Below are 13,772 nucleotides of genomic sequence, written 5' to 3' on the forward strand. Positions count from 1 at the left end.
TTATACAAGCACAACTCTTACTGAGAAAGCATTCGTTTAAATATATATAATTATCTTCATTGCATAAGATTTCTGCACAGTACTGTGTATATGTAAATATGTATGTATAATCTCAACATAGTTATATTCAATTGTGTGTTCCAAATCACAGTGGTTGAGAATTGTTCTGTCTGTTTATGATTATATGTGAATAAATTATATTTTTGTTTGTTTATTATTTTTATCTTGTTTTCCTTTGTATAATATCACTCTATTTTTCTGTTTTCTGTTTAGAAGAGAAGACTAAGCAGCTGGATACAACGGTTTACTACACTGAGATATGCTAGATGACCAGACAAACAAAACAGCAATGGCCTATATTCACACTTTACCCATTATAAATGAACTAATAAAGCTGATTTTTTTTCTTATTTTTATTATATATTTGTCTTTTGAAATAAGACAAATTATTTCTACATTCTAAGATGTAATGCATATTTAAATCATTAGCATCTCTGTACACATCACTGTATTTTATAGAGAACATCAGTGTGGAGGTAACTGTAAAGCAAGGACAGATAACCAGCTGTAAGAGTAAAACACTGGGAGAAATGGAGAAAAAAGAAAATGTGTTGATGAACTGACAGAAGAGTACATTTGGTTTTACGAAGTTACAAATGTGTTGTGGTGTTTTTCTTTTGTTTGTTTGTTTGTTTGTTTTATTTTACTATATTTTATATCATTTACTGCTATGCTAATTAACAACACAGAAATAATTTGACATAAGTATGACACACTCTATAACATCTTCGTGACACCCTGCAATATTCTATGGATGGGATGGATTTTGTTTTGGAATTTATATTTATAAATTAAAAACAATTAAAAAACCCAAGCATGCAACTGCATTATGAATACAAATGCATTTATGAATGTTTATCTTGGTCCATCATATAGTGAGACACACTAGTTAATGTGGCTCACCATAAGGTGGCAGACTTTTCCAGGGCAGGAAATATCCATCATTCTGATTGGTCATCTTTGTGAGAATGAGGCGGGAGAGGACCCGCAGGGGAAAGAGGGCAGGGCTTGTTTTGCAGAGTAGGAGGAGAAAATCACAGCGTGTGTGTGTGTGTGTGTGTGTGTGTGTGTGTGTGTGTGAGAGAGAGAGAGAGAGAGAGAGAGAGAGAGAGAGAGAATGTTAACTGCATCGTATGGGGAAACAGTGTGGTCTGCTATGGACACACACAGCTGCTAAACAGAGAGAGATAGGATTCTGAAGACCTGTAGCTTGTCCAGGTTAGAGGGAGTGTTGGGGGCATGTTTGCATGCGTATGTATGTGTTTGTATGTCACATGCATGCTGAATATATCAGTGTGACAGCTATTCATGCATGAACTACTATAATTGAGCATATGTGCTCAGAAGCATTTAATTTACAGTGATCAAAATAATATGATCATGGCATGTATACTTTGGACTGTGTATACATATTTTCACATGTATGTTTGTAATTCAGTTGTAATTCTTCATACTGTATTAATGTCAAACATGAATAGACACTATGCTCTTTCAGTGATTATAACATCTCTCTATTGAGTCAGATTGTGTGTAGTGTGGACAAATGTCTTTAATTTGCATGGTATTATGTGATGTGATATATTAAAAGTCAGATATGATAATGTATTTGTAAAGGAAACTGCAGTATGCAGTACTGCAGGAAAAGCATCTGTCGTAATGTACAGTATACTCTTTATGATACCTGACATGGCAGGATAGCATGTCATACCGCAGCTATGAATAATATTTAATAAACTCAGAGTTATTATTTTTTTCATACAGTGCTTCCTGCATATCTCTTGTGCTCATGTGCCTGGCATGTTCTGTACGTATCCCAGGCTTTAAGGATTTAGATAAAACTTTTATCTGAATGCAGTCAAACCCTGTGTTGTTTGTGGTGTTTTAAAAGTGCACTGAACTGTCCTCATGCTACGAGTGGCATCATGCTCCCGGCACAAATCGTAGCTCTGATTCTGATTCTGCTCAGCTGCTGCTGCCTTCTCTGCTCCACACTAGGTGAGTTTATGTGATCTTACCTCATACATATTCTCTCTCTCTCTCTCTCTCTCTCTCTCTCTCTCTCTCTCTCTCTCTCTCTCTCTCTCTCTCTCATCTATGTATGTCTGTGTTCAAAACTATATAATATCATTAAAAGTCTATTCATTGGTATGGTATGTGTAATGTGGCTTTGGATGCAGTGTGCCTTTCCATAGAAAGCTCTAGGAGGCTGTTTAATCAGATCTAGCGCTCCCTCACCATAACTTCTCTCAAAATGTGTCCTTCTTATTTCTATTTGTCTCCATTTTTGCCACTGTGTATGCATCATATCCTATCTATTTATCAATCTATACATTTTATATTTCCCTCTCTCCACCACATATCTTACAGTTTCTTTCTGCAACTTTCCCTTATTCTCCTCTCTCCCTCTCATTGTGTATGCAAAATTAAAGGTCACACCCATGGTGATGGCAGATGGAGATAGCATCAGGTTTTTAATGGATTCCTATCTCTCTTTGTTCTACAGCATGTCTTCCGTTGGCATGTCTGACAGAAAGGCATCATTGTCCTTTAGAATGTATTTCTGCAATTCATAAGCTGATATACTGAAATATCATTAAGTTTAGAAGCAACTATCAAATCCATTGATAAGACTGATGCATTTTTCCTAGTGGGTCATTTACATCTCAGTCAAAACATACTAATACAAACACACAGCACCTTTTCTTCAATGTTACAGGCATATGTGTAGACTGCCATTTCTTTTATAATGTGTTTTATAAAGGCTGTGTTTTCAGGCTGGTTGAGACATGTTTCTATTAACACCTGAGCATGTAAATGCTCCCTCAATATTCATATGTTGACTCAATATTACAACTCAATATTCATGGTTGTTTCGTCTATTGGAGTCACTCGAAAATTGGGAGCAGCAGGGCTGTTGCTGGGTCTGTCTGATATTTAAGACAGTACACTTGCATCAATAGAAAATCTGATCATAGATCTGTGTTCTTGTTTCGAGTGTCTTTACAAAACTGGACTGAAATATGAAGGGGATAAAAACAGCTACTATTAGGTGCATCAGTTTTGGACATAGATATTTAACTGCATGAACACACAGCTTGTACGTGAGTCTGTAGTCACTCTCCATTTTTGGCCATAGCCTGTAGGAACATACCAAGGCAAACAGGGGCACATAAAATCAGCTCAGGGCCCCAAAGACATGAAGCAGAAAGATACAGAGCATATACTGACTTCTGTGATATGCTTAGCTGAGTATACTGTGTGCTTTTGACATTTTGACATTCTACCAAGTGCTCGAAACATAACCCTGTCAGTTATAATGTAACATCTGGTGCAATTAAAAAAATTATAAATAGATCAGTCATATAAATCAGCATTAAACACCATGAAGAATTGGAGTAAATGTACATGATATTGTAACTGTGTGCTACCTTCAAGCAAACCATAAAGCTCTGCAATATCCTGGCTTTGACAGAGCCTAGAAGGAAGATATATTTGCTAATCAGTTCCATATTGACTCAGGGGTGCTAGAAACATAAATATTGATCTGTGGTGGCATGAGCGGATAGTGGGGTGTTGACTGCAAGTCTAGTCACTCATACAGTAATGAGATATATACCCAATAAGAAATTAACTCCAGTGACTAAAGCAAATAGACACATTAAATCAAATTGTTACATTTATTGTTACATTTATTGACATAATTTATACATTTAATCTGTAAAAGTAACTTTACCATGATGCCTAAATGTGAACAACCATTTCTAATATGTAGATAGTAGATAACCCCTCACGGATATATATATACTCATCATCATCATTTTCTTCTCCGCTTCTCCAGGGTCGCGGTGTATATATATATATATATATATACTGATCATCCATAACATTATATTACCACCTCCTTGTTTCTGCACTCACAGTCCATTATCTCACACAGATGTGGTGGTGGTGTTTTAGTATGTGTTGTACTGGTAGATTGGATCAGACACAGCAATGTCACTGGAGTTTTTAAACACTACGTTCACTCACTGACACACTGTTGGTCGTCCTCTAGTCCTTTATATGTGGATACAGGTTGCTGCCCACAGGACGCTGCTGGATGTTTTTGGCTGGTCACTTCTCAGTCCAGTAGTGACACTGAGGGGTTTAAAAACTTGAGCAACACTGCTGTGTCTGGTCCACTCTTACCAGTGCACACACTAACACACCACCACATGTCACTGCAGTGCTGAGAATGATCCTCCACCCTCATCATACCTGCTCTGTGGTGGTCCTGTGGGGGCTCTGATTATTGAAGAACAGGGTGAAAGAGAGCAAAAAAGTGTGCAGAGGAATAGATGGACTACAATCTGTAATTGTAGAACTACAAAGTACTTCTGTCTGGTCAGTGACGCTGAGCTGACCAACAAATACTAGAATAAAAACAAAACCTATTACAGTAAGTAGTGATAATCTGTGAATGTGTTGGTTTGGCAGTTTCCAAATCTCTCCTCCCAGCAGTCCAGTATTATTTGAGATTAACGTCCAGTACCTAGATTTATTCAATTAAATTTAGAATTAACCACTCAATACAATCAAGGAGAATATCTGGAAACAAACAAGGTGCCTAAGACTTAGTCATAGTCTTAGTTCCAGAGTGCATGTGTACATAATAAACCACATTTATATTTTTTAGGAATGATTTCTGATTACAATTACATACATTACATTCTTGAGAGCAAGATCGTGTGGTTGAACACAACATCTAGAACACAATTGTCAATTTGTCATAAGAACATGAAAAGGATGTTCTATCAACTGTGGTGTCAAGCCAAATTTAAGTAATTTTTTGACCACATGCTACTATTTTTTAAGAATCATCATTGAATCCATCTTTATAAGTTACTTTATGAGAACTGCATTTTCAGTATAATTATTTATATAATATAATATATTACAATTATAGCATGGAAGCTTTGGGTTCTATAGCTAGCTTTCAGTTTCTAACAGCTGTCATTCACATTAGAAATTCAATCAAAACACTGACTTAGCCATTACAGGCTGTAACCTGACCCTGCTCTAATTGGATTAACATGCTCAGGCTTGTCAGTACTTTGAATTTAATTATGTGGAGAACAACAATGGTGTAAGATTACAAATGAAAATGTACCGGGAACAGAGAAGGTCAGAAGGTTCATAAGGCTGATTTTCTAAGAATTTCTCCACAGCATCTTATGATAGAAGCCAGGAGAATCTGTGTAACACAGTTATGTACGTCCAGCTATCATTAATCTCCATTCATAACTCAATCAGCTCCTTCAGTAATGCACTTGGATTGAGTAAATCATGTTGGTCTTTCCTCTGTTATTCACTTTCTGTAGCCCCCGAGAGTGAATTTATATTGGTCATGATGCCTTTAGCGGCAGTTCTGGCTTCACAAAACAAAACAAATCACATTCATTAGAGCTAATAACTGGTATCTCAATAACAGCTCCCAGAGAAACTAGAATCTCTCTGGCTGAGCATTCTGAACTTCAAGAGCTAAATAAAATGATGCACGGGAAGTCCAATATTTACATATAGGTGTCACATGATGAAATTATTTTCTACACTATTGTGAATGTTATTTGGGAGGCAGTACTTTGGCAGGCCAGTGTTTCTGTTAAAGGAAGGAATGCCTTGAAGGAATGGCTCTTGCATGGAAGTTAAGGGAAAATATAGGGAAGTGGTTTGTTACATATTAAATGTAAAGCTACATATTTAATGCACTATTTCAACCTAGGACTCCCATGTAGTGATCCATTCAAACAATATGAACAGGTTACCTTATTTATAGAGAGAGCAAGTAGACTCTACCCTATGGGCTTGTACTTGGGGTTGTGATGCTAAACAATAGTTTTATTTTTGTACAGTTTAGCTTCAGTTTTTCTACTGATTTTATGTTTGGATTTGAGGCAGTAATATTCCCCTCACCATATATTTATATATGCTCCTTCTCCAATGTGAGGCCAAACCTAAAATTATTTTATAATAATAATTTTTTTTATAACACCGAGTTAGATCCAGGGGTTAGTGTTAATTTAAAGAGATACAAAAAAGAAATGGTACCAGAAATTATGCTAAAACCCAGTCTACCTCATATTTTAATATTTTTAAATAATGTTCTTATGCAAAATAATCTTGTAGTATATTAATATTAATATTAATATTAATTAACACAATAAAATAATATTAAAAGTATGAAAAAATATATAAAGTATATGAAAGCATATCTAGCACCACTTGAACAATACTGGCTAACACTGGCTTGTTTTACCAGTTTTGACAAGCAGGTATTTATTTAAAAAAAAAAAAAACCTTTCAGAGGGGCTAGGTGCTAAAAATTAGCATGTTGGTTCAGCTTTGACCAGCAGGGAGCAGTCCAACTCTATAGACTCAATAGTCACAGGAGAAAAAAAATGTTCAGTTGTTTTTAATTATAAATATGTAATAATTAAGAACAACTGTTTTTGGTGTGTGTAACAGAGAGAAAATAAAAAATAATGTGGAACTTGGACTGAGAAACATACTTCAATCATTCATTCATTCATTATCTGTAAGCGCTTATCCAGTTCAGGGTCGTGGTAGGTCCAGAGCCTACCTGGAATCATTGGGCGCAAGGCTGGAATACACCCAGGAGGGGGTGCCAGTCCTTCACAGGGCAACACAGCCACACAAACGCACTTTCACTCACACACTCACGGACACTTTTGCGTCGCCAATCCACCTACCAACATGTGTTTTTGGACTGTAAGAGGAAACCAGGGTTGTGGGTTTGAGCCCTGCTCCAGGTGACTGACTGTTTGGGGCGGCACGGTGGCGCAGCAGGTAGTGCTGCTGTCACACAGCTCCAGGGATCTGGGGTTGGGGTTTCCCTCCCACAGTCCAAAAACACATGTTGGTAGGTGGATTGGCGTCTCAAAAAGTGTCCATAGGTGTGAATGTGTGAGTGTGTGTCGCCCTGTGAAGGACTGGCTCCCCCTCTAGGGTGTGTTCCCACCTTGGGTCCAATGATTCCGGGTAGGCTCCGGACCCACCGCGACCCTGAACTGGATAAGTGGTTACAGACAATGAATGAATGAATGAACAAATGAATTATTAAATTAATAAATATGTAAATGGAATTCAACTCATGATTCAAATACCATTATACCATGAAATTACACTTGATTAGAAAAATGCATTACATGAAAGTTTATCAGTTCACCTCAATCCAGCAAAATATCAGTTTTTTTCAAGAGTAAGGACTTGAACATGTTGTAAATGATCTCATATGTGATATCAAGACATTAAAACTTCTCAGGTCAAATTCATCATGTTAAGGTCAGGAATTAATGGGAATTATTGACTAAATATCAGCATCAGCATTCATAAATCTTGATAAATTTGTTCTTGTAGTTGTTGCTACAATTAAATCTGTTTGGCTTTTGCCCAATGGAAGTGTTGTGAAAGGAAAAAAAAAACTTACATGGTGCTGTTTTTATTGCCTTAGCACCCCCAAAGCTATCTTCATATGCCAAAACAGAGGACAAGCTCTTCAAACAACTCTTCAGCAGCTACCAGAAATGGGTGCGACCTGTAGAAGATCTGAATGGGACAGTTCGTGTCAAATTTGGACTGGCCATTTCACAGCTGGTGGATGTGGTGAGTGCCAGTTCCTCTTTTGCTGATTTGTTTATTTATTTATTTATTTTAATTTAAAAGAATACATATCATGACACATCGGCTATTACATATTTTAGTCTTTAAGTATACTGTAAATTACCTGTTTTTGATATTTTTATGTCTCACAAGGATGAGAAGAACCAACTGATGACCACCAACGTGTGGATGAAACAGGTAACACATTTGTGCATTAAACCTACGTGAAACAATTATTCATTCATTGTCTGTAACCGCGTATCCAGTTCAGGGTCACAGTGGGTCCTGCGCCTACCCAGAATCACTGAGCACAAGGCAGGAACACACCCTGGAGGGGGCGCCAGATGAAACACTTCGTATTTTTTAACTACCAAAATTAGAAAACAATATTTATGAATAGAACTATCAAACTGCTAAACCAGAATAACGCTGATGTAGGCTACTAAATGACAGTATAATGGCTGTTTTAAAATCCTCCAAGAAGTATTATTGGAGAATAACACTAATTGCTCTTTTGATCACCTCTTAGTACACTATCCAAAAGCCTGGTGATGCTATACTTGCATTTGGATTGTATTTAGCAATCACATCACATCTTAGTGTGATTCTTTCCTTCCTCTCTTCCTTTGTCCTCCTCATCTCTCTTCCTTTGTCCTCCTCGTCTCTCAGTCCTGGACCACAGATTAATTCTCAGTCTCCATGTGCTTCAGTCCTTCCTCTGTCAGATAAATATTTTCAGAGGTATCTACACATTTCAGCTGGTGCTGCTGTGCTTTTCATACATTCATCACCTGATCTAAATGTCCTTGTTCTCATTTCAGCCAGAGGAGAGAGAAAGAGAGAGAGAGAGAGAGAGAGAGAGAGAGAGAGAGAGAGAGAGAGAGAGAGATTAGAAAACAATATTAGAAAAACAATATTAGAAGGCTGATTCTGACAATATATTTTTCTCAGCGTGTTTTACCTAATGGCAGCATGTTGGTGCTGCAGTTACCTTCCACAGTCTAAAAAAGCTAGTAGATTTACTGGCTCTGCATACATATTCCATAAGTATGATGCCCTGTGATGGCCTTGTTGCCAAATGTCTTACTTGAGAGCTGGGCTGTCAAATTTCTTATTTTCAGTATTCAACAAATATGCAACAAAGCCACAACATAAAACATTACATTCTCACTGAAGAAACAGAGCATATTTTATTATTTACGATAAGGCAAATAAGGCAAAAAAATAAAACATTATTCGGATGTTCCTAGATTTGGATTCAGTAGCAGGTGCATCCCATCACATTTTCATTTCAACCCAACTGGACTACAGATGATCGGTTGTTTGAGGACCCAGACCACTGATCTAGAAGTATTGTAATCATGTATTGTCATTCTTGGTTGTAGTCAAATGTTTCACAGGTCATTATCACATTATCAACTTCCTCTGAACTGTTTTTTGTGTTTAGGAATGGGTGGACATGAAGCTGCGATGGGACCCAGACCGCTATCTTGGAATCACATCTATCAGAGTGCCCTCTGACTCCATCTGGATTCCAGACATTGTGCTCTATGACAAGTACTTACTGATGTTTATATTTAAAAAAAAATGTAAAGACCTACCACAAAATATATACAGAACCATTAGATTGTGTGACAGTTCATATATTTTAAAAATTGCAAATGTATTTTATATGAATTTATGCATTTAGTTTGAAATGTGTGCTTAGCATCACCTTGTGGCACTGTTTTCAAAGTTCCAGAACGGCAAAGAAAGGTTTATAGCAGATTTGATTTGGTGCTAGAGAGGAATATTTTTTTTAGTGATTTTTAAAAGGTTTTACAAAATAGAGAAGAACAGCAAAGCAATGAAAAATGAGAGAGAGCAGGGAGGACGAGGAGATAGATGTAAATTGGTTTAACAAAAGACAGAATCAAAATAAACACAGGTAATACAGGCAGAATGCGACAAGACTAAACCAAATTAAACAAAGACAGTCAGGGCCATGAACCAGGGGTAGACACATCTAAACAGAGAAACACACATCTACACAAACATCAGACAAAGGAGCACTCCAACAAAGGGACTATATATACAGAGCATTGACAAGGAACACCTGGGACTGATAACGAGAGGGCAGGAATACAAAGGAGACACTGACGAGAAGGCAGAGCTAAGGCGGGACTAGGACAGAGACAAGAACAACAAACAGATCCATGTGCTCATTTAGGAAAACAAACACAGGACGTGAAAAAAACAGAACACAATAACAACAAATTCCGACTGTGTTTAAGAAGTTCTGGACATTTAATGATATAAGGAATTTCAAAACATTCTTAAATAATACTTTTGACGATTTTGACATCACTGCAATTTTAGGTAAAACAAAGTTTATGCTTATGGTCTCATATGATGTGTTGAATTATATTCGTAGTGCAGATGGTCATTTTGAGGCCACGGTTACTAAAGCTGTAGTGAAGCATGACGGCACCATCTCCTGGACACCACCAGCTAACTACAAATCTGCCTGCACTATAGATGTCACCTTCTTCCCCTTTGACCTCCAGAACTGCTCCATGAAGTTTGGCTCCTGGACCTATGATGGCTCACAGGTTTGTTCTTATTATTATACATTTTATGGCCAATGTTTTTTAGACTCTCCCTCACCTTATGTTTCTACTCAAAGCAGGTTAAATTAAGAAGAATATAAATGATTTTTTAAATTGTCCTGAGCTTCTGGTGAGTTTTATGGATATTTGGGCAGGTGGACATTCTTCTGGAGGACGTCCATGTGGATAAACGAGATTACTTTGACAATGGCGAGTGGGAGATCGTAACAGCAACAGGGAGCCGGGGTCTGAGGACGGACAGCACCGGCTCTTATCCCTTCATCACATACTCCTTCATCATCCGCCGACTTCCTCTCTTTTATACACTCTTCCTCATCGTCCCCTGCATTGGCCTGTCCTTCCTGACAGTGTTGGTCTTCTATCTGCCCTCTAATTGTGGAGAAAAGATCTCTCTTTGCACATCTGTTCTCGTCTCACTCACTGTCTTTCTCCTAGTCATAGAGGAGATCATCCCTTCTTCTTCTAAGGTAGGTCTTTAGATGCATTCTTTGTTTTATTACTTGATAGTGTCTGAAAATGCAGCAATGAGGCATATTTACTGTATATTTTAAGGATCTCTGTCACTGAATATTTATTCTCACTTTTTAAAAACATGAAATAGTGTGTAAATATTCAAAACTGATCAAAAACATTGTCAATTCATGACATATATTCAAACTATAGCAAAAAAACTGTATGTTTATGAATTGTTTTTTGACTTCACACCAAGCAATGCATTTTCACATATCTGCCTCTTCATCTTACAAGTTAGTCTGCCTTAAAATTATAAATGCTTCAAGTGGTGCAGTCCAGAAAGCCTTCTTCTATGTATATTCTAATTGATGGAGAAGTGAGAAAGTGAAAATTAAATATGGCTGAATTTGGTATAAGGGCGGCACGGTGGTGCTGTCACACAGCTCCAGGGACCTGGAGGTTGTTGCTTCGATTCCCGCTCCGGGTGACTGTCTGTGAGGAGTGTGGTGTGTTCTTCCCGTGTCCGCATGGGTTTCCTCCAGGTGCTCGTTTCCTCCCACGGTCCAAAAACACACGTTGGTAGGTGGATTGGCGACTCAAAAGTGTCCGTAGGTGTGAGTGTGTGAGTGAATGTGTGAGTGTGTGTGTTGCCCTGTGAAGGACTGGCTACAATGATTTTAGGTAGGCTCTGGACCCACCCCGACCCTGAACTGGATAAGCACTTCCAGATAATGAATGAATTTGGTTTGATAAACTTGGTATTAAAATTGTAATGCACTCAGACTTTGGACACACAAAATCTGGAAGAATTGGGCATTCCTGGAATTCCAGGTCATTGTAACTAACTGGTTTAGTTATTATTCTGGATTTAGAAAAACTGTTTCTTGGTGTACTTTACTCTTCCAGGTGATTCCTCTCATTGGTGAGTATCTTGTATTCACCATGATCTTCGTCACACTGTCCATCGTAATCACAGTGTTTGCAATTAACATCCACCACCGCTCCTCATCCACTCATCACGGCATGGCTCCCTGGGTCCGGCGCATCTTCCTGCACCGGCTGCCCAAGCTGCTGTGTATGCGGAGCCATGTGGATCGCTACGCCACCACCGGGGGAAGCCGGAGAGCAGCAAAGACAGAGGGACCAGTGGGCTGTGGGCGAGGTTATGCACAAGAGGCCACCCACCTACTGAGCTCTAGATACAACCTGCAAGCAGCACTGGACTCCATTCGCTACATTACTCTCCATGTGGTCAAGGAGAATGAAGTCAGAGAGGTCAGCAGAACATCACTCAGTGGCTTAGCCTTCCTGACATATTCTAATTTATTCATTCAGCTTCTTCATGGGGTAGCAATTGCAAAAGCAGATTGTATAGCAAAGCATCAACAAGAAGGGACACCCTGGAAGTTTTACCAGGTCTAATGCCAAGCAAAGGCTATAGAGATGTAAAACCTCCAACACTGGGCTGGGGAGCAGTGCAACTGCAGTCTCTGGTGGAATGGAACACAATCCATTTCCTTTTGAGATTAGTTGAAGTGCTGTATGTAATCCAGACCTAACCATCCAACATCAGTGTCTGACACCTTAAATGCTCTTGCAGCTTAATGGAATCAAACACTCAACAAACCAGTTGTCAGTATCATTACTTGTAGAGGTTTGATTTTGATTTGGAGACAGTACTGCCCCTGTACACCATTATTTAAACTGCATGCTTCATTTTCTGGCCTATCTGGCAGAACTTGTTGTCTATCATTGCCTCTAATATGAGGATATTTCACTCTTTAAAAGCAGTGTTTACTATTTTCTGATAAAGACTATATAACAACAATTTAGATTTTCCTTCCACATGATTTAAAATTACTTAAACTTTCTTGATTTCTGTCTTCATTTATCTCCTCAGGTTGTCCAGAACTGGAAGTTTGTTGCTCAGGTTTTAGATCGGGTTTTCCTCTGGGCTTTCCTGCTGGTATCCGTGCTTGGTTCTGCTCTACTCTTCATTCCTGTCATTTACAAATGGGCCAATATTATTGTTCCAAACTATACTGGGAGCAGTAGCTAAAGGACACAATTATGAAAATGAAGCACAATCACTGCATTATTGTACAAACAAAACATTTTCTGGGATTTTCTGCCTAGTGATTACACTATTTACAATGACAAATGCACAACCAAGATTTGAATGGAAGCTCATATCTTCTATTTTATAACTGATTCTCTTTTTCAGGGTTAAAGGAGCAAATCAATCAATCACCTACCAAACAACAGCACATAACATTGATGAAAGTGATTATGTTTCGTCTTTATATTTTTTCTATGAAATTATCACACTAGGGATCAAATATAAATGCTCAATTGATTGCATGCCCCACAAGGGAATGGCCATGTTTAAAATAAGTACCATCAGGCCATTATATGTCAGTATAATGGCTGTTTTATAACATGACAAACAAAAATCACTGTAGAAAAATGCTAAATGCTCCTTTTAGGTCTTTCTGTATGCTGCTTGGAACCAGTGCATTCTTGGTTCTGATATATACAGATACCCAAAAGAGGACTGGACTTATGATTATAAATCATAAGACATGGATACATAGATAATGCATTTAGTCTTCAAAGGTATGTAGTTTTAGGCTGTTTCTGTTTCATTTGCTATAATAATTCAATAATTGTCCAAGAAAAGAATGTCAAATCTTTTTTAAATGGTGGGTATTTAGTGCAGAAATTAAATCTTATTTAAAGCTGTGAATGCCTTTTAGATGTATTTTATATTCCTGTATTTTCTTCTGCTGAATTCCTACTTGAATACAACAAAGTCAGTGATCTTCAGACACAAGCAAATGGAAGTATTATATGAATGTATTTGTTTATATGGGAGTAAGGAATGTCATCATAAAATGTCTTTGTTCTTATACTGAGATATTAAATGTGCCATTGTTTTAATAAATATAATTCATATATTGTTAAGAACAAACAGTAAACAGGCATTTTATT

The 13,772-nt window shown here is 37.7% G+C and overlaps 1 protein-coding gene across 1 annotated transcript; it reads left to right on the forward strand.

The window, feature by feature from the left end:
* Positions 1 to 1,178: 1,178 nt before the first annotated feature.
* Positions 1,179 to 13,672, forward strand: chrna5 (cholinergic receptor, nicotinic, alpha 5). The gene is made up of 9 exons (XM_066685419.1): positions 1,179 to 1,278; positions 1,949 to 2,055; positions 7,571 to 7,722; positions 7,873 to 7,917; positions 9,167 to 9,276; positions 10,133 to 10,310; positions 10,463 to 10,795; positions 11,688 to 12,056; positions 12,682 to 13,672. The coding sequence occupies exons 2-9, from the start codon at positions 1,983 to 1,985 to the stop codon at positions 12,838 to 12,840; spliced, it is 1,419 nt and encodes a 472-aa protein (XP_066541516.1). The 5' UTR covers positions 1,179 to 1,278; positions 1,949 to 1,982; the 3' UTR covers positions 12,841 to 13,672.
* Positions 13,673 to 13,772: the final 100 nt, after the last annotated feature.

This window comes from Hoplias malabaricus, chromosome 11, assembly GCF_029633855.1.
Source record: "Hoplias malabaricus isolate fHopMal1 chromosome 11, fHopMal1.hap1, whole genome shotgun sequence".
Classification (NCBI taxonomy): domain Eukaryota; kingdom Metazoa; phylum Chordata; class Actinopteri; order Characiformes; family Erythrinidae; genus Hoplias; species Hoplias malabaricus.